Below are 26,166 nucleotides of genomic sequence, written 5' to 3'. Positions count from 1 at the left end.
ACAAACTGCATCATATTTTACAAAATAAAAAATTGTCCAGATGAATAATGGAAGTGCAAAGGAAGAGACCATACAAAAGTGACACACTATAGAAAAACTATTTATTTTTTTGTGTTAAAAAAAAAAACTTGAGTAAAAAACACTCAAGTACAGCAGATAAAATCTCCAAAGCAGCTTCCATTTTGGAGAACAGTTTCTGCATTTATGCTGTACAACTCTATATTTAAAATGACTTTATAAATTATGTAAAACCTGATTAACGCAACCACAAAAGTAAACACGGTTGGATAAAAAAAAAAAGAAATAACGTGAATTCCAAGTTACCTTCTTTATTATTGTACACAATATACAAAATGGTCCTTTTTTGTCACTTTCATCATTTATTGTATTGTCCAACAGAGATTAAAAGGCAGAGCTAAATAAATAAAATGATCTTGGCGGGATATGAAGTTAATGAGTATGGAAAGCATATTCTTAACACCAATAAAATGAGTTCAAAGCCAAGCCTGAAGACATAAAAAAGAAAAGAAAAATTCAAGCATGAGACTACAGAATCCATAATCAGATGCAACCAAAGATCATTTCTTACAGTAACAACACTAATTATCCACATTGTCAAAACATTTTGCTCACATTGAAGATTTATGAGAAAACAGGGAAGAAAAAAAAAAAGAAAGAGATTCCGGCTTGTTTTCTGCAGGTTACAAAAGGTAACAATGAGTCCAGCAGACAGCAAGTGGGAGGGCATTGAATTTAAAAACGACAACAAAGAGGAATGGAGGTTGGCGATGAAGTCAAGAAAGCACGAATGGAGGAGTTGAATTCTGGCGGATTAAAAGCCAAACTTTTCCCAGGTCTGTGTGTGGAAACGAAGAAAGCGAAAAAGTCAGAAAGTGCTGACAATGCCTCCAAGTTTTGTCGTCATTGGAAAGAAAGCATCTTACCTTGACCGATCAGCGCACATTATCTGTGCTTGTCAGAAGACTTATGGGTGTGACCGTTAAGGCGAAAATGAAATCCTGTCGTCAAACGGGACGTAGCGGAGAAATCAACCAATTTAAAAGTAGGCGAGTCCAGATGTGTTGGAGATTTGACAACCATGGAGCAAACAAGCAAAAAAAATTTTTTTTTTTTTAAATGTAGGGAACTGAGGTTTTTACGCTGAGGTTAAGGATATTGTTTTTTCTCTTCTTTTCCTCCGCTGCTGTCCCTCTTCTCTTTCTTTTCGGACTTTTCTTTATCACGTCGGGATTCCTGCAAGATAACACGGACTAGGTCACATTTGAAATGATTTGAAAAGACCGCAAGCTGTGTGCAAGACTCCGCTAAAACAATCAGCAAGTCTAATTGTCGTGCTGTTTTCAATGCAACTTAAAATCAATATAATGCCTTGTTGTACTGCATATACATAATTAATCGCATGATTTGCATAATTAACTTGTGATTAATCACAAATGAAGGGCATGTTGTATATGTTCTAAATGTGTAATGTTTTTTTGTACTTGATATAAAAAATAATAAACAATAAAAATAATAATAAAATATAATTTATTAATATAAATTAATATAATACAAATATTAATAAGTAATAAATAATATTGAATATAAATAAAAAACACATTTCAGACTTTAACATAAAAGTGGACAGTAAGTTATTTGAAGTTAAAAAGATATATTAAAGGAGTGTAAAACATTGAGTCATGGATTTGTGGAGGCAATTTTCTGCCACTAGGTGGGATGAGTGTTTCATGATGGACGTTTGTGACGTGAACAGCACGTTTTTCTTTTCAAATTCGGAGCAATTGGTATTTGGAATATGAAGAAACTTTTGGACTCCAGATCATTTTGTTCATTGTAACTAGTCACCAGCCGACACACACACACACAAAAAAAATGCTAAATGCTATTATAGTGACTTCCTTTGTATGTACATTTTAACATCAATTGTATTTCAATTTTTAATGCATCTGGACATCGTGTTTTAATGCTTTTTAATGACCTGAGGAAACCCTGTGTAATGTTTTTTTTTTTTTAAACATACGCTGAATAAAAACATATAGAATGTAAAGAAATACAGTTTGGGCACAGGCCACCAGGGGGCAGTGATAAATATAACGGCATGCAGACAAAGATTTTCCCAACTTAACAAAAAATAAATAAGCACAACGTAACGCAATAGCAAAGGCACAAAATGGCCGAGGGCTCGCGAATGACCTTTTTTCCTCCGGTGGAAGTCCGTTCGGGTTTGAAGGAGTCGCCCTTCTCCTTGCTGTTAGATTTGGATCGTTTGCTCTTCTCTTTCTCCACCGAAAGCGGCGAGTCGCAAGGACTCTCACACTGGCTGTTTTTCGACGAGTCTGAGGAGAAATGTCAATTATTTCTTAATAGTTTGTTGGGGCTCGACTGCTGCTTGCAAGAGCGATATTGACAACTTACTATTGCTGTTCTCGTCCTTTCTGCGTTTGGGTTCGAGGCTGGACTCGCGCTCACCTAAACCGAGGTCCTAGCGGGCAAATAAGAAAAACGTCATTTGGGGCAAATGTGGGCCAAATTTAGTTTTTCGAATTTGAAATATCTCTGAAGGTACTGACTCGCTTCCTGTCTTTGCGCTCCTTTTCTTCTTTCTTCTCTTTGCATCGGCCAAGTGCCATCTCGGGATCGATCTTCTCCAGCTCCCTCTCTCTGCTTATGGACCGCGCTACTGAATTGTAGTTGAGGTGGTACTGCAATGACAATTAGACACAGACAGAGGAGAGCAAAGAGCAAGTATCTTAATACACGCATCTTGAACGTTCAAGTGTGTGAGCAGTGGCCACATTTGAAATAAACACCGCAAGCATATGCTAAGTAGGGAGTCAGAAAAGTTCCAGGACTGCAAACAACGTGTATACAAATATTAGCATGAGAAAACGTTTTTCGTCTGATTATGCATCTTCTGCGGTAATGTGTAATTAGCCATCGAAGTGCTGCTTCCACCAGTGAAAATACAATTGAATCTTCAATGGGTGCTCTGTATCGGGGGGTGAAAAGGTTAAAATAGCCAGTGGGGGCTTTGCGCAAGACAGCATGAAGTAGGCATTAATAAAAAATAATAATAATAACCTCTACTAAGAAACCTGGGAAAACTTTTAACTGTGAAAAAGATGCCTAATATGTCTGGTCTTACCATCTTCATACAGCATGATACCAATGTGGGGATATTATGCTTTACAGGGATTGAAGTTGATTCCATTAAACTAGACAGTGGTAGTTTTGAGTAATTTGACCTTGTCAAACGGTGCTGGACAATTTGAGCAAAACAAACATCACCAGAAAACTACACTTTGACCCTTTTTTAAAAGTTGGATTAGCATTGGCAGATTTAACTGTGTAGCGGTGAAACATCGTCACATCAAAAATAAAGAACAAATGAATCCTCGACTCAATCAATATCCCTTTAAACAGGAATGAATGGCTACAGTGAAGAAATATTGAATGGATGAAAGAGACTCACAATGGCGTGCTTATGCTACACTTTGTGAATTTTCAACTGGGATCTAAACTTCTGTTGCCCAAAGATTTCTATTGTGATCGAGCAATTATAACGCTAATGCAAGAATCTGTTTAATACAAAGGGGAAAAAAAATTGCCATATTTGTTCTAAGCATCCCCATTAGTTTAAAAAACACGACATTCTGATTAATATTGCACTTGCGGAATATGCATTAAGCAGCAAAATCCACCCATTGTTATCTTATCTCTGAAGGCGGCCATTTTGTCACTTGTTGACTGAAGATGACATCGCAGTTGTTCAGGTAACAACCAATCACGGCCCAGCTTGTGAACATCACATGACCAAACGCATCAAACACGTGAGCCGTGATTGGCTGTTACCTTAGCAACTGTGATGTCATTTTCAGTCGACAGCAAGTGACAAAATGGCCGACCCCTGAGATGGATACAAAAAAAAAAGAGGTCGATTTTGTTGCTTAATTCATATTCCACCAATGCAATATTAATCAGAATGCCATACAATATATATATATATATATATATATATATATATATATATATATATATATATATATATATATATATATATATATATATATATGTATATATATATATGTGATGTCACAATAATGGAAAAAGACTTATTTGCTATGGAATTCAATGTCGTTGGTGGTGTTCGCCTGCGATTTTTGTCTGACGGATGTGCCATCTAACACAAATAAAACGCGACTGGAGCGCGACAGAAGTATCAGATTAGATTCAAACCTTGGATGTGGCCTCCTTGGGATCGTTGCTATTGTCCTGTGGGGATGAATGGAGATGACAGATGAGCTGAAGGGAGGGTGGGAGGTTTGGGAGGAGGTTTTCAGACAGCAGTAGAGAGTCGGAAGATCGGATTTGGCGAGTGCTGGTGGGGGCGCTTTGGTGGCGGTGGGGGGGGGCGTGAGGGGGGATTGCACCAACGGCGTACTGCTCCTTTGACCTCTGACCTTCGGGGACTTATGCTTTGACATGGTTATCACAGAGGAGAGATAGTCGGCTCAACATGTGGAATGTAAATATTTGATAGTACCCTGAGCATGTATTAAATAACAGCTAGTGTCATTAATGCAGACATGCCTGTGAGCTGAGGTAGCATAGCTACTACATAAATCATATGTATTAATATTTATAATAATACTGTACATCAAAAGTGCTCGTCGTAATACTGTGTGTGTGTGTGTGAAAGAAAAATCAGTCTGAGTGTGTGTGCACGTGTATGAGACTACGTCCCTACAGAGATAACTGCGGCTGTCACTTACAGTTCAGGATATGACACAGGGAGCCTATTTCTCTGGTGGAAGGTTAAACATAGACCTATCACAAGCTCCCAGCAGATTGGGCAAAGCTCCAGATGTTCCCTCATCACGTCTTTGTTGTCGAGGCAGGCGCACTCGCCACCGCCTATTGAGGCTGATTCGAGACCGTGCGTGACATTCATCATCTCAGCTGCTGGTGTCTCCGTGGAACGCTCGCCAGGAGGTAGTGTGGCTGCTGATGCTGATGGCCCGGAGTTGTCGGGGCAGCGCCGCGGCGGGCGTCGGGACCAACGTGACGTCGCAGCTTGAATACGGGAGGATTGATCGTACGGCCGTCGAAGGGGCGGGGGCGGGGGGGGGGGGGGAGTCTGATGAATCAGCCCCCAGCACGGAGGCACTCCGTCAGCAGAACGACATCCCGTTCTCTGCTGGGTTTGGCAATGATGAAGGAGGGGGGAGGAGGGGGGGAGCGTTATGCTTTCGTTGTAGTAATCAGGAAATCTTCTCCGCTTGCCAAAAAATGAAGAAATGTTGCAAACTCTCAGTTTGGGTTGCCATTTTCCAAAAGGTTTAAAAAAGAAAAAAAAAAGTTAAAAAATCCATCAGGAATATAGAAATGCATACAAAATGTGTCTTCTTCACAAGGCACGCTGATCGCTTCCATTAGTATGAAAATAGATAAATATTTCACTATGAAAATACTTAATATTTACTTTTTTTTTTTCTTTGCTAAGTCCTTCAGGAGTTTCCTCCCAATCGTTGCAAAAAATATATATTCTGCCAATGTCCACGGAATGCTTTCCAGATGCCATGCAGCCTGCATTGAGGGGAACTCTCTCTCTCCTTGGTGGTCTTCAGGGGTGCTGGAATGTGCAACGGCAGGGAACGCTCCGGCAGATAGAGAAGTAACGGGCACAGCCTTCCTCAAGCCATACTAACCTTAACAGACGACGAGTGGGATGGAGAAGAGTGACTGTCGAGCTTTCGTCTTTTGTGATCTGAAAGGAGGCAAGAGTTTGTTTTGTTTTTATACAGCTAATAAAATGATTCATTTCATAAGCAGAAAGTCTCTTCACCCCTCTCAGTGTCAGCTGATTCCGATCTGGGAACTGGTGATTTGCGGGAGCCGGCCACAGCGCTCCTGTCTCCTTTCTCCTTGCTCTTCGACTCCTTGATGGCATCGCGCTCCCTGGAAGGCTCCATGGACTCCCCGTTGCCCGCTTTGGTCTTGTCATCTTTCATCTTCTCCTCGGCCTTGACTTTGTCTCGGTCCGCCTTGGGTGTCTTCTCCTTACCCTCGCGCACGGCCCGCTCATCCTTGCCTGCTCTCTCCTCTCTCAGCTTTTCTCTGCGGGCCTCTGCTTTTGTTTCAGGAGTGCTGCCAGGTGTCTTTTCCTTTTTCTCTTTTTTCTCCTTGCCACTCTTCTCTTTGTCGTCACGCTCTTTTATGGTTTTGGTGCTGAAAAAAAAAAAAAATACATTTTGATTTTTATGAATTTTTTTTCCCCCTCCATGACTCGAATTTCAGGTTAAAATTAATAGAAACGTTCACACTCTGTCATAGAAGGCACGATTGACTGTCTGGAAATTTTCTTCTCCGATTTGTGAAAATGGGCAATTGTAAACCAAGATTCCACTGTAGGCAAAACTGAGACCAGGCAAGGTAACTTACCAGTTTGCCGGTTTACCATGGTTTTAAAAAGTTAAGGTTTCAATAACCACTAATATTGCTGTTTCTTTTTTTTTAAGGGACGCCCAAGCAGGAGAGCTGTAATTTTAATACCAAAATTAGGGATGTCCCGTACCATTTTTTTCCCAGACCAACACCAGTACGTGCACTTTTGTGAAGTCACCGATACCACTAGTATTTTTGATACGTTAAATGTCCCCGCCCTCAAAAAACCAAAACAATGACAGATTTATTTTTTAAAAAAAGACTTATATATCCCAATACAGTGTTTTTCCTTTAAATTGCATAAAATTAAAGACAATTTTCTATTCTTCTTATGTCTAGCTCCTGATTGTATAATGGCCACAAGAGAGCAACTGATGCTGGTATCGGCTTAACCCATCCCGAGTGATTTTTGCTCACGGTTATCCTGCCGTCAAAATCTAATATCGGCCTACGCCTACTTGAAGTTACCGCACGGAGTTGTAGGCCGTGATGGGTGGAGCACTCACCTGTTAAGAGCACCATTCCCATTGCTGGTGGTAACTTTAGCTGCTGCACTGTTGGCTTTGTTTACTGGCTTTGTAGTCTGAGATTTATCCTTCCCCCGATCTGCAGACAAACAAGCCAGAATGTTTTTACCACATTATTCAAGACCATTAAATGGCTGCTGTCATCACCATAATGCCAAACTTCCAGCCACTCACCTCCATCTTCTGACAACCCGTCCTCTGCTTTCATCGTGGCTGAGGCAGGCTTGCCTGTGCTACCCGGTCCGTTCTGCTGACTGGCAGGTGTAGCGTTGCGTGCTGGTGGCTCTTTGTGGTGAAATTCGTTCTCGGGGACCATGCGCACCTTCTGGCTTTTCAAGCGACCTGAATAGCTGCAAGATGTAAAAAGGTTAATAAAAGGGTTCACATGGAAGAGACGGAAGACACAGAGCCTGTCGGCTGCCTCACATTAAGAAATGACGTGATCCCTGTCTCGTTAGAGTAGCTGTCCTATAATAACATCGGTATAATTTAGATTAAACTTTCTCTAAATGCATCTATGAGCCGTCTTGCATCCAGACTAGATATTTACGGTTCGTTTCCTACGTTGAAGCCAATAATTATTTGCACTGATTGGTGTGAAAAAAACTTAAGCTGTATCAATATCGGTGATGGCGGAATGTCCACTAAATTTCATTGCAAGTGAATATATAGTTTCTACATCATCCAAGTGACCAGCATCACAGGACTAAACCTCATGTGATTCAATTTTAAAGCTCCACAGAGCGCTCAACTGCACACAATGCTATGTTACCCCATCGCTAAGGCATAGAGATCGGGCCTCTTGTCCTTCTCCTTAACGCAGATCTTGTGGACACGGTACTCCAGCGCTTGGCCCAAATTCAAAACCTTGGGATAACATGGCAGGATTTTGATGAGAACGATAAGGATGTTTCGTATGTGAGTGTAATCTCCCGTTTCCAGGCAGTGAACTGAAGCCTACGTGGAGCACACAAACAGGTATACATTAGACTCGGGTCTGATCGTTATCATGGCAACATAGACAATTAAACGTGGCTTACTTTTGTCAGCATGTAATGCCATTTGTGCACCACATGCCGGAAGTTCTCATAATCAAGCGGATTGGCTTGCTGGCCACCATCAAATCCTGAGGCTCGCAAAATGGTCAGGAAGCCGGGATAATTGCCACATTCCTGGACAAGAGTTGAGATTGGATTTATGTCTAAATTGATGTACTAACAATCTGCATACAAAAAGAGGGGTTTGTCGCTCCTGAATGTGTGACCATTACCTTCTCATAGACGGCACGATCGCTATGCCAGCGAGTCACCGTCTCTAGCATGCAGCAGAGGAAGCGCCCGTATCGGTGAGACTCATTCTCTGTGCAACTGGCCACACTGTAAATGATGGCTGAGAACACCTGTAGAGCAAAACAACATGAGTGCTTAAGAAAAATAAAATACAGAACTGATTCAATCGCACGAGTTATGTTGTATACAGACGCTCCCCTACTTACGAACATTCGAGTTACGAACAACGGTACATACGAACATTTCTGCGCGTACAGTATGTCGAAAAATATTCGGAAAGAGATGCTGTAAGTTAGATTTTGTATTGCGCGTAGTGCTTCTTTCCGCCGCTAATACCGACGATTGGCGCTGTGAGAGCTCATTGGAGGCTCAGCAACATGGCGAGGAGGAGGAGGAAGAAAACGCCGGTCCCCATGAAGCAGGAAATAACTTTTGAAGCCGATTCCAGCGACGACGAAGAATCTCTCATGATATAAAATCCTCCTCTTCCTCCTCCTCCATCATCTCCTTAAGCATCGAGTACATCTTCCAAAAGTAAGTTAAACTTCATTTTATTTATCTTATTACGTACATGTACATACTGTGTGTGTCTCTCGCTCGCTCTCTCTAACATACGTAGTACAGTACAGTACTGTACGTATTCTCTCCATTTTATTAAAAGTTTTTTTCAGTACAAACCAATGCAGGTTACTTGTACAAGCCTTAAACATACTTATATAAACCTTCAATATACTTATATAGGCTTTAAACATAAATTATAATACAAAATATAGCACTGAAGCAACTTACGAACAAATTGACCTTACGAACGATCGTCCGGAACGTAACTCGTTCGTAAGGTGGGGAGCGTCTGTATGTGTGCAAGTCTTTGAAATCAAATTGTGCTTTTAAAGGGGAAATCAAAAATAATTTTCTTCACAATATTTTCCAAGCACATTCTGATTAATATTGTTTTTTCAACATGAACTAAGCAGCAATAACCACCTGTTTTATCCATCTTCAGGAGATGGCCATTTTGCCACTTGCTGTTGACATCACAGTTGCTCAAGGGCTCAGGTAAGGACCAATCACAGCTCAGCTTGCGTGACCATGACCAAATTCAGAAAACAGGTGAGCCGTCATTGGTCGTTACCTCGGCCCCTGAGCAACTTACATTATTTTCAGTTGACAGCCAATGGCAAAATGGCAACCCCACCCCATGAGTTTTCTTTTTTTTGGGGGGGGGGGGGGGTGCTTCTTAGTTAATGTTTCGCAAATGCAATATCAATTAGAATGCAGTACTAGCATGTTCGCATAAAACTTATTAATGTACTTTTCCCTACCGTCTCATTTTTCACTGAGATCTAGAAGCGCTCATTCTGCAAATGTTGATAACCTCTGTTTGGTTATTGTGTTTCATGTCTCTTGCTTGATTTGAGTCTGTTAAATATAATGTCATTGCTATGACCTAGTGGACGTGCAATGACTATATTCAATTCGGATTCTGATAGTAAAGAACATTTTTGGGTTGACTTTAACACTAATAATATAATCACCAGATTTTCCTTGTTTACATTAGCTATTATATTAATGATGCTAATAATAAAGATATCTACAAGAACACTGCTGTAAACAATAGGTCAATTAAGTCTGCGTTGTTACATGTGTAAATAACCGTCTTACCCTGTCGTAGCACAGGAGAGTGCAAAAGTTGGGCGTCATCTGCTGGTGAACCAGCTCCACAAAGCGGGCACAGTAAACGGCGTCGATGGAGGAGAAGATGCAGCGGGGGAACAAACAGAGCTGCAGGAACTTTGTAATGGTCTCATTCTTGGTAGATTCTGTCAAATAAAGTGTAAGGTTGCGCAATTAACCAAGACACACGACACAGGCTGCATAGATGCGCGTTACAGAATACTTACTGGTCATCAACCACTTGTCTTTTTCCAGTTTGAGGCGGTGGAGAACCCTTTGGACGTGCTCCTGTTGCTTTTTCTCCTCCTCCTGCAGTTTTTCCTGCAGAGCAGTGCAGCGTTCCTTCTCTTTCTTTTTCTTATTCATAGGCTGCAGTGGGAGGAAAAGAGTGGTAAGATCATGGCTGCATAAAGACTCAGCCAAGTGTAAAACAAAAATACAGTATTTAAACGTTCAATGTGGCAAGTCAAATACTCACGGTTTCAGGGTTGTCGTCAATGGCCTTAATCTGGACTCTGAGCTTGTTGATCTCACGCTCGTAGGCGGCGTGGGGCACAGCCAAGTCATACATGGTAAGAGACCAGAAGGTGGCGTAGAACTGGGGGCGGAGGTCTTCCCAAACCCGGGCTGGATGGAGGGACATCACGGCCTCGTGCACCGGCGTCATGACTTGCTCACAGGCCGCCACGTACTTCTGCACCTTCTGCTGCTGCCGGTTGCCTTTCTCGGTTTTCTTCAGCTCGTCGTATTTTGACTGAAAGAAGAGAGAAAAGAAGGACCAGATCATATGTTACTGTCCAGTTAATAGAAACTCATTTTCATGCCAAGTATGTCCACTCACCAATATTTGATGGGCGAACATCGGCCGGGAAAGGAAGAAGGCGGCGTCATGTGGAGTATGGAACTGGTTACAAAGGATGTCAATGGGGGGGACACGCTTGATGTAGTCCTCGGTGCTGAGGTTGGAGGCCAGGAAGCCACCGAACTGCACCAGTGTGTCATGACACTAAAGCAAACAAATGACAGTTGAAAATAATTAAAACAAGAATCTAATCCTAAAACCTAATGTGAGAATTACACCAGCGAGGACGTACCTGGTCATACAGATGACCAACCAGTTTGAGATCTTTATCTCCGCTTTCTAGGAAAACCACACCATTTCTTTGCTGGACCATGAGTACACAAAGCGGCAGGGCCAGTCCATGATCAAGCAGAGCATCCTTAAGACGTTGTGATGATTTTTTAGTGTTCCTAATCTGACCAAAATATCCACCCTGTGGGTAGAGAGAGTACATGGGTTATCACAACCATTACAACAAATATTGGGAAGTAGACGGCAAAGCGCCGGATAAAACAAAGCTGACAAACATAAATTGGTCCATACCTCGGCTTTGAGTTGCTCCCCTCCTGTCATTGCTTCGAGCTGCTCTGATGTCATTTCATCTGTGACCTCAATGCCAGCCATTTTCTGCACCACTTCCTTTAGGATCAGCAAGTCAAAACTGCAAAAAAGAAACATCCAATGTAAGCAAAATACAAACTAAAAAAAAATTAATAAAGCATGTGTGTTACTGACTCAAATATATTAATAAAATGTCAGCAAATGTGTCACGTGCAAATCATGGAACCAGGGATGTGATTTGACCAAAGTGAAATTATCTGAAAATTTAGTCGGGGGTCTGGGGGCCGCTGGCACCCAGCTAGGTCCAGTGTTTTTAAATACTTTCAATGCACTCACATGACAAAGAAATCGACAAAACAACAGCATAAATTTTCAATGTATATTGAACTATCCCATATAAAATGGCAGTTTTAGTCAACTCAAAATCAGTCACATTCAAAAACATTGGACTGCCTTTGCTTTTAAAAACTATCACTGAGAATATCATCATATCTAACTAATGTGATTACTAAGTTAACACATAAATAATGTTGAAGAGTTCAAATTTCATGAACAAATAATTGTATCATGACCAAATGAAAAGTAACTCATATTAGAGCATACCACAAATGTCTTTGTTATAGCAGAAGACGCTACCTGTCGGAGTCATGTGCATACACAATGAACTACTAAAAAAATAAAAAATAAATAAATAAAATAAAAAAACTGATTTTTTTTTGGGGGGGGGGGGGGTTGATTTAAAAAAAGCGGAATTCCGCGAATTAGCGGAAAAATCACATCCCTGTGGAACACATTTGATGCAACATCTGGTTTGGAAATTTTTACGACAGGAAATGCTAATTAATATGGAGGGTAAAAGGATTCCATAAAACGGACCTTTTTCCTGCTTTTAGTTGATTGGTGACATACTGAAGGAGGCCAGCCAATTCAATTGGATATTTTCTGAACACAGCTCCACACAGACTTGCCAGGCCTTGTTTGACAGATGGGACAGAAGAGTGTTAGCTACTCAATAAACTTGAAAGGATTTCTCTCCAATTAACTGATGTATAGGGACAGCATTCGGTTGATTTCAAGTTAAGCGTAAAACCCATACTTTGTAGCCATGATGAGATTGTGGTGTCGTCATGCTTCATCTTCTCCTTCTCAGGATTGGCCAGCGCTTCAATAATGCAATCTGAACATTCGGGGTTAAGAGAAACAGCCAAGCTGATCTGGAAATAACAGTTCTTGATATGCACACCTCTGCCATCTACACCACAAAGAAAGTCACACCCAGCCAAGAGAACAGCGAAGGAGGATACATGCCAAGACATCGTAGTTGAGGGATGTGAGGTATTTCAAGGAATCCACCACTGGACCAATGAGGTTGTCGTACCACTGGATCTGTGACAGCATCTGATAAAGACAACCGATGTCAGTGCATCACAACCACCCTACCTTTGTGGTAATTCAACAACAATAATTCAAATGTTCACAAAATACACTTACATAATCAAAAAGGATGGTGGGGTTGCTGTGGCTTAGTTTGCCAATCTGCCTTCCAGATTGTTTCACATTTTCTTTGGTCAAGCGCCTGGAGAAAGAAAATCACACGAAAGCACAAATTTTGACAAACAAATGACAATTTAAGACGTTACCACTATTAATGATAGCACAGTTAACTATTTATTACTATTGTGCAGTTCACAAAATGTGGGTAAAAGTTATGCCAAATGAAAATAGATGTATCCAATTAATCTCGTAAAGGAATTTTTAACATTTCACAAATGCCCGATTCAAAAAGGGACTTACTTCATAATATATCTAGCCCCTTCCACAGTCTGAGCTTTGACTTTTACCAGCAGGGGGTGGCTGGAATACGTTTCATTTTTCCATTGTCCATACAGGCGGTACCTGGACCAGAATTTTTATTTTTTTTTAAATAGAAGCTTCAAGAGAAATTGATCAAACATCATAAACAGCGCAATGTATGTGTGTGTCTCACCTGTGATGGTAGGGAAAGAGCTTAAAGAAACCCCACAGCTCCTCAGACATGCACGCATTACACTCCATCAGCGAGAGGGACGGGAGTAGCACCTGGTCAGCAATGCTCAGGAAACAACTCAATAGTGGTTCCTGGGACCAATAAATAGTAAGCATAAGTGACAGTTGAGTATTTAGTCATTAGAAGCAAATTTCCATACAAACCATTTTGTCTCTGCTATCCAAGCCCTCGCTGCTCTGGTACTGTGGGGGGGAAAAAAAGGATATGCATTCGGCGCTTATGTCACGAAGAAGCATAAGTGCGCATGAAGCAATGCAATCGCGTACCTCTTTCATAAACGCCTTTCCAAGGCGCACAATCTTGGCGAAGAGGATGGGATCATGCGCGAGGTGAGGTCCTAGGTAGCCGAGCATGCTGAATGTTTCCCTGCGTAAGTCTTGAAAGCTCTCTGCGGGCTTCGGGGCCCGCTTGTTCTTCAGCTGATGCATCACACGTCCCCGTGCGCCTTTTGGGAGGCCAGCCCTGCGAGGGACGGGAAATTCAACTTGATCGTGTCTGACGGGCGTGCATGAAGTGAAACATGTTTGGAAGGAATCGTACCCTCGGTAAAGTGGCTCCACAGTCAGGTGTAACAGCTGACAGAGTGCCAGTGCAATGAACTTATGTGAAGTAGCATAGAAGGAAGGCATCTGGTCCATGATGCTCTGTGCATGGTGCCAGTCCCCAATCCTGAGAAGTGCTTCCAGCAGACCAAGTTTCTGGTTATCAGGCGGCTACGGGTGCACACATAGTTGGGCATATCGTTATTTGACTTAAATATGTCACAGTCTGGCAACTACAGCATTTTGTATATACTTCATATACTCAGTACACAAACTGAAGGGAAAAAATATATATAAAAGGGCCAATACATGCTCAATCTTCTCTTCCTCCTTTTCTTTCTCCTTTTCCTTGTCATCACTTTTGTCAGAAGGCACAACAACCATGACCAGCTTGCGAGCAATCTGCTTGGCCTCTGAAATAACGAGCTTGTGTTCCTCAATAATGGCGGCATCTAGCGGTAAAAGCTGGAATGACAGCAAGACGATTAATTTGATTTATGAATTTAAGAATTCTGTATTGCTGAATTCAACTGGATTACAGTATTGAAATTTTCACATTTGATATAATTAAGTTAATCACTACTAAAATAAAAAAGTATAATAATTGTACCACTGCAGTTAATTCTTACTTACATGTACATAGAGATCTTCCAATTCTATGAGGTTATGATGTAGTAGAGCAGCAGCAATGTGGTATAGCGACTTAGGGGTTTCCTCATTTGGTTCCTGGAAGCAAAACAATAGGATAAGTTTTCTAAGCTAAAATAATCAGGTAGCAAAGATTTAAATATTGCATGGAAAAATGGCAAAACAATTTAAAAAATACCTGCAGGTTTCAGATTTTAAGTACATCCCGACTCCAAATGTCCTTACCTGATAAAATTTGAATTTAAAGCCAAGGATGTGGCAGAGAGTCAGTGTTTCGCACATGTAGGACTTGATGAGGGACAGGAAGAACTCATCTTGGTCTGATCGACTCTCATACACTTCTAAGATTATGTCCAGCACACGGTTAGGATCTAAATTGAAGCATCCTGTTGGAAGGGGGAAAAAAATAGTTAGAAACACAGGACATCATGGAGAAATGTTCAACTAAATTCACAAAACATTTTTAACACAACACATGCAGAAGTTGCATTGAGCAGTAAATTGTGTAAATAACGTGCACATTTCTCTGGTGTCATGTGACAATAAGGAAAAGGGGTGATGGGTACTATCATGGTAAATGGCCAAAAACATCTGTGGATTCATGACAAATTAGTATCCTGTAGTCAGCCTAAAGGGAAAAAATGGGGGTGTATACCTATGAGAGACTTGATGCTTTCCAATACAATGTGGCTGGTGATGTTGCCAGACAAGTCTTGGCCAAGCTCTGTGATTAGTTTGGCGTAGCCCTCATTTTCCTCCCTTAGCAAGTTGAACTTCTGTTGCTTGTAACTGAGAAGAGTCGGCATACATTAAGCAGAATTAGCGCACTTTAAAAATATACATATATATATATATATATTCATTCCTCAAATATGTGCTTACTTACAATAGTTTCGTCTTGATTTTCACAATCTTCTGATTGAATTGATGGGCTTGTTTTATAAGTCCAAGAGATTCAAGGGTTTCGGGATCCAAACGCTCTTTCAAAATGACCTCCGGAACAAAAATCTGGAAAAAAATAACAGAGTTTAGCACTTTGATGTGATCCTGGGCAATCGAAAATCACAATGGAAGGAAAAGTTGGCCTCACACTTATAAAACCAATAGTCTATTCCATTATCATCATGTAAACATCAATTATATTATACCTACAAATAAAATTCTTACCAAACATGCCCCCACTAATTGGATGTAATGGTCACGCTTGTGTTTTTCCTCAAGTGCAACAGTCTCTAAATCTGTGAACGAAAAAAAATATATATTATAATCGCACATCGTTTAAAATCACGACTTGTTTAATGATTAATATTAAAATCTAACATTACCTAGGATACTAAAGACATCAGCTAAAATCGATGGCATGTCATCTCTGAGTTCCTGCGAGCAAAAGAAAACAAATTATTAACCAGGAAAACTACTTCCCCAGTCGAAGTGACGTCAATAACGGCAACACAACTTGATATTGTTGATTAGGGGGGAAAAAAGTATTACCATCATCTCTCCAAGGACGCTGACGACGAGGTCCAACTTGAGGTTGCCCTGTACAACTTGCCAGCAGAGCTCATATAAGGCCGACTGGATATCTGAGTGGTTCAACAAACAAGACATCATTTATCTAAAGATGATGTTGCCTGGCGACAGACAGCAAAAAACTATGGGATTCAGGATGTACAGTTTTACTGGAGCCCTAAAACTCATAATACATCGGAAATTACTCAGATGATCCCAGGTATTCCAAAGCAAAATGAGCAAATAAAAGTTACCTTTAATCTGACATCCATGATCTATTTTCTCTGTTAGTCCTTTGCAAAGTTGTACACTGAAAAGAGAAAAAAAAAATGAAAAAGAGTCAGCAACACATATTTAGTAGTAGTTAAGTGGTTATAACTACACGACTTATCTTGACAGAGAAACGGACAACTTCAAATTTGTGTTGACAAATTCACAAGGTACCAAATTGCAAACACAGCCACGATGTTGGTGATGTGACTGACTATGTAGGCAAGGTGTAAATCTGCTCAAAAATTCCATATCCATACAGTGGTGATAAACGTTCACAGAGAGAAGTCTTGTGCAAGTATAATTCCAAATAGCATGGGAAGACAGGATTGAATTAGGAACTTCAGGCAAACAGCGAGAACAGTTAAAACAATCTTTAAAAACTTTTCATTTTTCTTTCTTTTTTACAATTCCACGTAAAAAATATCATCGTGTGTTTGTGTTCCTTAGTGAGGGGTATACTTAGAAATGGCCACACATCCCGGTAACTGTCCACCAACAGTCAGATAATTTGAGCTGTTCTCAGTTGTCAGGAGATGGGGAATCAAATTATCTGTACAGTATGTGAAGCCCTGTTTTAGATAGTGACAAACTCTTACGAAACCTTTATAAAGCCAAATATGTCCAAAAATAACACCCTATAGGTGGGGGCTGATTTAAAGTGTGTGTGTGTGCAGGGACTAGCAAAATGTTTCCTTTTCACAAAATTGTTCCACAAACATATATATACTGAACTCAGTTTAATGATTAATGTCTGCTTTCCTCTGACGTGTATGGTTAGCGTGTAGTTTGAAGGTGGAAGAGAAGCTACATGTGAAGACATAAGAATGGCAGCATGAGAAGCAGTATTCAAGCCAAATGCGATGTGATACAGTAACAACTAAACGCCTAAATATTAGCCAAGGAATACAATGATCGACATTTCAGGCCTCTAATTTCAATAGGCCTACAACGACCAGCACAATTGTGTGTGCTACTAAGATACACTTCACTTAATTCATTTACGGACGTTTTTTGGTCACATAATTTAAGTGCTGCATGAACAATTAATTAGCATCGAAATGTTTGCACCCCAAATTTTTTATTTTTTTTTTACAATATGTATTACTGGCTAACGAAAGCAAATGCTAGGTACTCAAACGGATGTTGATCATTTCCTATATTTTCGATCATCCAGTCGACTTCGAATCACGTTACGTCAGTTAGTTAATGTGAATTTAACTCGATTCGATATGTTAATATAATTCCAGTGTGGCGCAAGGAATCGACATCGAGCAACAGCTAGCATTGTTGCTAATTTGCTAGCATTGTGTCAAGCTCCGTCGTTCCCTCCAGTAGGTTATAGACGATTACTGCAATTTTTATTACACAAAAATACTCAAACTGCACGTTTGACGTATGTGTGCCGATTCTAAAATAACAGTTGGTATCGACGAAATGTCGTAAAAGAACTACAATTTGTATTTAAAATTCGTAAACGTTCTAGAGGGGTGCATAGATGCTAACTAGCCTAGCTTTACTGGACATCGTGTTTACAATTTCATGAGCTATTAAGTGACTGGAATTGGCAAACCCGCATGTTAGCTAACATCCTCCCATGTTAAGTATCACAACCATCCGATGAGCAAAGAATAGGCCCGTTACATTGCCCATTTTACACACGCAAAAAGCACATCTTATTTAATAGCGGTAAACTGTACGCTAGCTAGCATTAGTTGCACTTGCTATCAGAACTAATATGTCTACTTTTACATAAACGTCTCCACTACGGGTGTTTTGTTTTGACTGTTGCAGTTAGACCACTCACAATTCGTGTTTTCCCGATTTCTCCCAATTTTTGACCCATTCGCCAGGGAGGATAAGTGTCGCCATCTTCCATCCACAGCGGCCGGATGTCTTCGTCGGCACGGCAGGGTCAAATGTGCTTAGCTACGGTGAGCTAGCGCGTCTAGCACGCCGATGCTACTGCGGCTAGCACACAGATGCATGGCGGGACGTGGAAGGTGGAGAACCTCTCTCACAAAGACTCCCAGCGAATGCTACAAAGACGAACATTAGCTTCAAGTCAAAAACGTAGATAACGTGTGCTCATTTGGAGGTTTGGTTAATTGAAATGTACGGTATATTGAATGGCGGTGCTTTTTATTTTCGTTTTCAACAACATCAAAAACAACAACAAATACACTGTTTACGGTATACCAACCATGACACTAGGGCAATAGTGAATAGAAACACTAACATAAATTTCATATTCACATATGAACGCATTTAAACATACACATTTATAGCAAACATGTATATAACAAAATAGTATTACTATTTATCCAGCATCCTATTAGTTAAAAAACAAAAGTGTAAATGACTGGTCCTGATAGATAATGCCATAGCTAATAGTAGCGTCACAAATTTTAAACTAAAAGACAATCTGCAAAGCAGTATTGGTGCAATGTAAAAAACAAAAACAAAAAAAAACTGCCATAAATGACACACATGATTGGATTGATTGGCAAAGAGGTCTGCTGGTGCTGGCCTTTAGGAACTTGTAAAACATCTCCGTTCATTGTTGAGAAGTGTCTAAAACTGACTTTAAATTGTTTGCTATTTTGCTGTCCCCTGTCACCTATAAAGCATATGCAATTGCAGGCATTTGGATGAACCCAAATAGGTTCTCATGGACCTATTACATAGGGCCAAACCCTCTTATAAACCTAAACAAATCTATACTATACTTTAGTCCATTGTTTTGTTGGTGTTATTTATTATTAGTAGTAGTACAAATTATTGACCAATCGAAAGTGTTGAAAATGATTCCACCCAACACCAGAGATATACAGTGAATCCCTGCTATTTAAACGTCACAAGCTGCAGATAATGAATATTTTTTAAAGAGGAAAAATAAAAAATAGCTTAATGTTAAGTTAACACAATGCAAAACACCTTTGGCAGAGGCAGTTACAACCCAAGCAACGCATATGATGCAGTACTGTATTGACAATATGACACAGGCATCTATGTCTGCCCCCTGCTGGCGAAAGCGTGCACATCAGTAAGAGAACAATGTCGAAGCTTGAAATTAAGATGCACAAACTGCCTAATTATTCACTTCAATTATGCTATTGTAAATTATGTCTGGCGTATCACAGGCTGATGAAATGGAGCTGCTGCTGTACATGACATATAGTGGTGGGTGGTGTAAATCTGTGCCATCAGACTTTAAATTTGAATTTGTAACTGATTTTTTTCATCTTTGAATTTTTACACTGAATTTTTCTCACATTGAATTTCTAACACTGATTTTTTTTTTCCTGCCATGAATTTTTAACACTGAAGCATCGAAATTCAACATGTTAAAAAATACATTCATTGTCAAAGTCCAAAGTCTGATGACACGCATTTACTTCCATGGAGCCTCCTTCATCCAGAAGTTGGTGAAGGTGAGTTGTGGAAAGTGTATCACCTGATAGCAGGTAGATAGATAGATAGATAAATAGATAGATAGATAGATAGATAGATAGATAGATAGATAGATAGATAACGGTAGCAGTATTTCACGTTGTAGTGACCGTACATCACTCAGCCAGTATAAAGTATCTGCTCTTTTATTAATTGAAGACAGAACAGTACATTGAACAATCCAGTCACCGCAATTAAAATACATTCTTCCAAAACTTGGATTTTATTGAATTACAACAACAAAAACTATATTTGTAACCACTGCCAGTTTTGTTTGCTGTTCCATTAATCGTAAAGGGCTTTGGAAGCAAGACTGAGTGAAAGTAGTTATTAATTATGCTTAATTATATATGTCATTACATTGAAAATGTATACAGTGTGATGTCTTTCAGCATAGAGAAGTGGAAGGTGAAACAGTTGTAATGCAATCGCAGTATCATGCAAAGTATTAAGGTGAAAAAAAGAGAAGGGGCCCCGACGAGGGTCCTCTTCAGAGGAATTCATCAAAGAAGCCGTATACTGTCCCTTCTGGTGTCTCCTCCGCATGCAATCCTTGGCAAAATGGAGGCACTAGAAGGAGATCCGGATCCTTGATATCCAGTTCAACATTCATGTTGCTGAGGAAAGAAAGGGCCAATGAGGAGACGTTGATTTGAAGCTTCCAAACATGCAGTCGTACCTGAACATGAGCATGGACGATTCTGTCACGTGGAATGTACTAAGAGGTAAACACCCCATTGTTGTGCACATGATGGTTTGACCTTTAAAAAAAACCAAGAAAAAGTTATTCATTCATAGAAACTGAATTGAAGCTCTCTTGAACAATCTAAGTTAAAATATAAGAATTAGTGACTCACTTTTAAAACCTGGCGTTGGTGTTGTCCATATTTGAAATTTCAGGCCTTCCCCCTCAATGGACGCGCTCCCAGAGGTCATTGTGGAAACGAAGGTGGCGTCCGTGGGTAAAGCGAAAGGGTGCTTTCTGTTTTGCAGTGACTTCTTCTCACAGCTCTGGTTTTTGCTGTCGATCTTGTATAACACCCCCTGATAGGTACGAGAGTGACACATCACGTCAAAGAAGTAACGCTGGGGAGACAAAAGCCGTTACCTCCTCAAAGAACACCAAGAGATCCAGATCCAAGCTCGCGTTGAAGGGCAGGGTGACGTTCGATTGGAAGCGGAGTTTCTTATTCATCGAGTCGTACGCGAACGCTCCATTTGCTCTCGTTTCGGCCCTCGTTCCCATCTGGTGTCATCCGCAAGCGCACATTGAGAGAGGAAAAACACCATTTAGAGCTTTCAAAACCCGGCCACATTTTTCTGCTCTAAAGAAAAGACGATCACTCACCACTGAAGCTAATCCTGTCATATTGGGAGAACCTGAAAGACATTTGTTTCATTTTCAATGACAAAACTCCACTTAAGTGATACACGGTAAACGAGAAAAGACGTCAAATGGAATTCTTACGACAAGGCTGGTGGTGATCTCCATGAGCGGTGGCGGTCCAGCACACGAAGACAAAGAGCAGAACAGCTGCATACATTTTTCCCCTCTCCCCAAAAAGTTTTAAGTAAAAAAAAAAAAGGATGTCCACAAACGCAACTAAGCCCATCTGCTTTCCTGCGCAGCTCGAGCAGCTTTTAAAAGGACGCACCGTAGCCCGAAATGACGTAAACAGCCAGCTTTCAAAACAAGTCCCCCGCTTTGTCCCAGCAGGTGGTGACCTTCTTAAAAAAAAAAAAGAAAAAAAGAATGTGTTGGATTTCTTTTCTGGACTTGATTTATTCAGCTGTTCTCTGGCGTTTTATTGCTGTGTTTATCTGCATCTTGCTTGCACTTTTTGGATATCCGGAATTTGGATCTCGTTATTTTGATTGTCAGATAAGAATTAATTCAGGATCATTTTATGAAACCCAGTAAAATAATAATAATAATAATAATGATAATAATAGTTCTGCATTCTACAATAAAATAAAATAAAATTCCTGTTAATATTAATAATTATAGTAGTCAACCACAATATGTGAAAAGTCATCATCTTAATATATATTTTTTACAATGATCAACATTAACTCATTCACTGCCATTGACGGCTATAGACGTCCAAAAATTATTTTAACTATTTCTATTACTTTAACATTTTTTCCACTTTTGTTAACAAGAGTATGAAAACGTAGAATTATTCTAATTGTACATTTAGAACAGATAAAAAAATTGTGATTAATTGTGAGTTAACTGGTGAAGTCTTGTGATTAATTACAATTAAACATTTTAATCGCACGACGCCCCTAATTTTAATCTTTTCTTTTCTTTTTTTAAATCGCATCAGGCAATAATTTTTTTAATTGTAATTATTCACATGACTTCACTAGTAAAAACATATTAAACTAATAGAAATAGTTAAATTGAATCTTTGTTGTCTATAGCCATCAATGGCAGTGAATGAGTTAATATAATATACATATAACTTAAATAATAGGAGGTCAAATTTTTTCCTGTTTTTAGGGTGCACGTAATTCTGAAAATATTCTCATTTATTATATCTTACTGCAGAGAAATCTGGCATTTCTTTATAATAAAACAAAACTTTCAGAATTTCATTTAAGTGGTCGTCAGTGCGCCCTCCAGTGGACAAAATTAGCAACAACAGTTCATTTACGTGAAACTCAACTGCAGTTTGTGTTCTGTCCTCACGGTAGATTGGACCCTCTCACGGGCCGGTTCAGGTTCGCGGTCTGTATATTTGACACCCCTGATCTTGCAATGGCCTTCCTGTGTGGTGTTTGCAAGAATCCAGCTCACCTACTACCAAAAAATAAATAAATGGATAGATGGACCCTTACTAAACAGCATGCAGCTTTTAAATGTGGGATTTAACCTTCAAAGCTTAAATGATAAAAGGAGCTTTGGCAAGACAAGTAAGACCCATTTCCACCACACCAACGGCACAAGTTAAGTCAGGAATGTTTTGTTGTCCAAAGTTTGTCTCACAGTCATTTGTTATTCCAAAATGACCAAAGTTGGTGCAGCTGTGGTTTATTATTCTGCTCAACATTGTGTCCCTGTGTCACCTTGTCCCTGACAACAAGCCAGTGCACTTTCTTTTTTTGTGTGTGTGTGTGTGACAACAACAACAGAATGATTGCTTACGTCTTCTGCATCTCAATGAATGCCGAGAGCTATTGTATTAAAAAAAAATAATCATTTGTACTTGGTGTTTGGTTTTATAGCCGTGAGGTTATAAATGAACTGACATGAAAAAGTGTGGATTCAGAGATGTTATGAAAACAGAAAACTAGCTCTGCCTGAAAAACATAATTGAAAACATTGTTGTTTTTTACTGTTTTTTATCAAATTACTCTTATTTATGTAGCTTCATAGCCATGCTAGCTAGCTATGTAGATTTAATAATAAAATTGTTGGTGTTTACACACTTTAAATGTAAGAATTTAAAATTAAGGTTTTGGGTATATAAATCAGTTTACTGAATTGTATGAAACAAGGGAATACTATTAAGAGGAGGGGTGGGGGGATTAAAAAAAAACTGTCCATGTGGGTCACATTCTTAAAATCAGTTTCCTTGAATTATCTTATCTATTTTGTCATGTTCATGTAATTGTTTAAGATTTTCCATACCGTGACACGAATGACAACTTGGCATATAGCAAGAGAAGTTGCGCAATAACATGTGAAAGGAAAAACAGGAAGGAAATGCATAAGAAAACCAAGAATGAGACTGAGAGTAAACAATAAACAGGACGTCACAAGGGAAATTTGCTTTTAAGGCGGGGATTATGAAAATGAGGGAAGCCCTTCTCCTGATGCACAAACCACATGTGAGGCTTTCTGCCCAAGAGGAAGTCATGGACTACAATGATTCAATACCACTCAAACTGACAAACGGTTACCTCATGCTTGTGTTGGAAGATCACACTATTGCTGAATACAAGTTATACCGAAGATGAAAAATTTGGTTGTGTAATTGGCAAGGGCAAAGGCAGATACCTCTATGAAATGTGCAAAAGAGCTAAACGGTATTTTAAATCAATTTACCTTTTGCGTTTGATTCTTCATCTGTTAAAACATGGTTCATTTTTATTTTAAAATACATTTTACTTAAAGAGATTTAAAAAAAAAATGCTTTTATTAATGTCTTAACGGTCTTGGGTTAGCTTATTTATTTATCTGACCTGTGTTTAGCCATTATTGGTTTGGTTTATTGAACATATAAATGCAATACAAAACATAAAATAAAAGTGAAAGAAAAAAAATTAAAATTAAAAAGTAAAATAATTATTAGTAAAGTCCATGTTCAAAGGGAGTAGGAATAAGTACAATAACTTATCTAGTCTTACCCTTACTCACTTATATAATGATAATGTACAATAAGTTATTATATTTAATAATATATCATTGAAATAGAACAAGAATCAAATGGAAAAAAAAAAAATTATGGAAAATAAACAGAATATGCACTTTACTTAAATGCACAGATATTAGTGTAAGTTTAAAAAAAAGTTTAAAAAGTAAAAGATAAAATAAAGCCCTACAATTTATCTAATCACAATGATACATTTTCAAAAATTAATTGTTGTACATACAGCATGCTTATACCCATACATACATAGACATATACACTCAAAGATAAATTTTATATTTATACCTGATTTAAATATTTTTGTAGCACTATATATATATATATATATATATATATATATATATATACAGTATATATATATGTTTTTTTTTATTGCTTTTGAACATAGCAAGTGATTCACAGTTTTTCAATTCCGTTTTTAAGTCACTTGTGCCCCTTAACCCAAAGTAGCAGCCCTTTTTGATTTCAAACAACTTCTAAATACTGTGGCAAAGATGGTTATTGTATACTTTATACATTATTTGTGCTTTTTTTTTTAAGTTTGACTAGGTCATAAAATTTGAGAATATTTAATTTAGTGAATAACGGATTTGTTGGTTCAATGTAATGTGAGTGATTAATAACTCGTATGGCTCTTTTTTGTATTAGTATTAGATTGAGTATTAGTTTTATATGTATTATATATTATATTATTTGATTAATATGTAATTTTATTATATTTCCACACAATAAGTCAAATATGGCAGTAATAAGCACAATATAATCAGGACATCAGCTCCACTTATTTATGTCTTTATGTATGTATGTATTTATTTATTTATTTTTACAAGGTTCAAATGTTTTAATTGCATGGCACTTCGTATGAAAAAGTGCTATTAAAAAAAAACTAAAATTAGATTTGAGTGAAATCCGACGCTTGTGACCACTTCTTGAAAAACAGACGAAACTACTTCAACAACCAACACTGAAACGGCCAAACCACAAAGAGGTCAGGTGAAAACTGGTGGTTTGTTTTGTGGGGGAGATGATTTTTGGACGGATGTTTTGATATTTTGAAATTGCCATAAACATTTTACGAAGTATACAGAAAACCTCCATTTACAGTGCAGGGTACATTCGATAATTAACATTGGCGTGCACACAACTGCATGGTACTCATTTTGAAGCCGTGATACGATATTAAAAGTGTTCATCCGCCACCTTGGAATGTTAGGTAACTTCCCAAACATAACAAGTTAGGAATTTACCTCTGCGTAATTATCACGTCCATCATGTTTGAACTGAAGGAAAACTTGCACATTTCCTTACCCAAGAGAAAAATATTTACAGTATATATGCACAATGTGAAATGATATAATCATAAAATATAATCATAATACAAGTTGCACCGGTACTTGTATTGCAACCTGAAATTAAAATACCATTATTTTGTTTTTGCTAGACACTAAACACTGAAACGACAACAACAGACAATTATTTACTAAATTAAGCAGTAAAACTCTTAAATTGGATCTTATTAGATCAAATTCATCATTCCTCACTGTATTCACAACAAATCAGACTTTCTTTTTTGAAACTACTTTCCCCTTTTGCGATTAAGTCATTCATTTATTAGTCATCAGAGTCATGAGACTTGAGGTATATTCCCACAAGGTGCACGGTTAAGTTGGATTCTTTATGAAATTCCCTGTTTTGTCTCCGGGGGTAAATATGTATGAGATAAAACGGTATTATTATGTTATTGCTAAATGTACCAGGGGCATGCCAGGCAGTGTGTATTTTTAGTAATTTTTAGTATATATATTTTTTTTAACAATGTAGGATTGCCTAAGCGGAAATCCAGTTGAAGTTTATTATTATTATTATTATTATTCCTCAAGGAGTAATTCAACTCACCCTTTCATGTACTGTATATTTGCATTGCACAGCACGCAGAGAGCTAAATTACATATTTGCGTGAT

General features: G+C 38.8%; 2 protein-coding genes across 4 annotated transcripts; both read right to left on the bottom strand.

Moving 5' to 3' along the window:
• Window positions 1–313: 313 nt before the first annotated feature.
• On the bottom strand, window positions 314–18,349 carry thoc2 (THO complex 2). 3 transcript variants are annotated; one of them, XM_077546227.1, is made up of 39 exons: window positions 18,181–18,349; window positions 16,358–16,413; window positions 16,086–16,177; window positions 15,920–15,971; window positions 15,762–15,832; window positions 15,481–15,602; window positions 15,250–15,383; window positions 14,820–14,980; window positions 14,580–14,672; window positions 14,256–14,411; window positions 13,945–14,117; window positions 13,671–13,866; window positions 13,548–13,586; window positions 13,345–13,475; window positions 13,152–13,253; window positions 12,849–12,933; window positions 12,662–12,755; window positions 12,454–12,534; window positions 12,234–12,330; window positions 11,340–11,457; window positions 11,050–11,229; window positions 10,797–10,961; window positions 10,434–10,709; window positions 10,183–10,324; window positions 9,944–10,101; window positions 8,263–8,391; window positions 8,033–8,164; window positions 7,765–7,949; window positions 7,167–7,342; window positions 6,972–7,071; window positions 5,867–6,249; window positions 5,730–5,788; window positions 4,258–4,293; window positions 2,592–2,723; window positions 2,437–2,503; window positions 2,215–2,357; window positions 1,178–1,254; window positions 945–991; window positions 314–856 (listed from the first exon to the last, which is right to left on the bottom strand). In XM_077546227.1, exons 1-38 carry the CDS (start codon window positions 18,243–18,245, stop codon window positions 964–966), a joined length of 4,686 nt encoding a protein of 1,561 aa, XP_077402353.1. In that variant the 5' UTR covers window positions 18,246–18,349; the 3' UTR covers window positions 314–856; window positions 945–963. The 3 variants fall into 3 exon arrangements, 2 of the variants coding, with proteins under 2 accessions (XP_077402353.1, XP_077402354.1); XM_077546228.1 differs by having other exon boundaries at window positions 945–986; window positions 1,179–1,254; XR_013288551.1 differs by lacking the exons at window positions 314–856; window positions 945–991; window positions 1,178–1,254; ... (2 more) ...; window positions 2,592–2,723; window positions 4,258–4,293 and adding an exon at window positions 4,347–4,496 and having other exon boundaries at window positions 4,794–5,788.
• Window positions 18,350–19,956: 1,607 nt separating this feature from the next.
• Window positions 19,957–21,485, bottom strand: epd (ependymin). Its single transcript, XM_077546229.1, has 6 exons — window positions 21,295–21,485; window positions 21,175–21,206; window positions 20,935–21,072; window positions 20,684–20,870; window positions 20,506–20,587; window positions 19,957–20,443 (listed from the first exon to the last, which is right to left on the bottom strand). Exons 1-6 carry the CDS (start codon window positions 21,437–21,439, stop codon window positions 20,317–20,319), a joined length of 711 nt encoding a protein of 236 aa, XP_077402355.1. The 5' UTR covers window positions 21,440–21,485; the 3' UTR covers window positions 19,957–20,316.
• Between the last annotated feature and the right edge of the window lie 4,681 nt (window positions 21,486–26,166).

This window comes from Vanacampus margaritifer, chromosome 16, assembly GCF_051991255.1.
Source record: "Vanacampus margaritifer isolate UIUO_Vmar chromosome 16, RoL_Vmar_1.0, whole genome shotgun sequence".
NCBI classification, from domain to species: domain Eukaryota; kingdom Metazoa; phylum Chordata; class Actinopteri; order Syngnathiformes; family Syngnathidae; genus Vanacampus; species Vanacampus margaritifer.
This window is presented reverse-complemented; position numbering and strand designations above follow the sequence as displayed.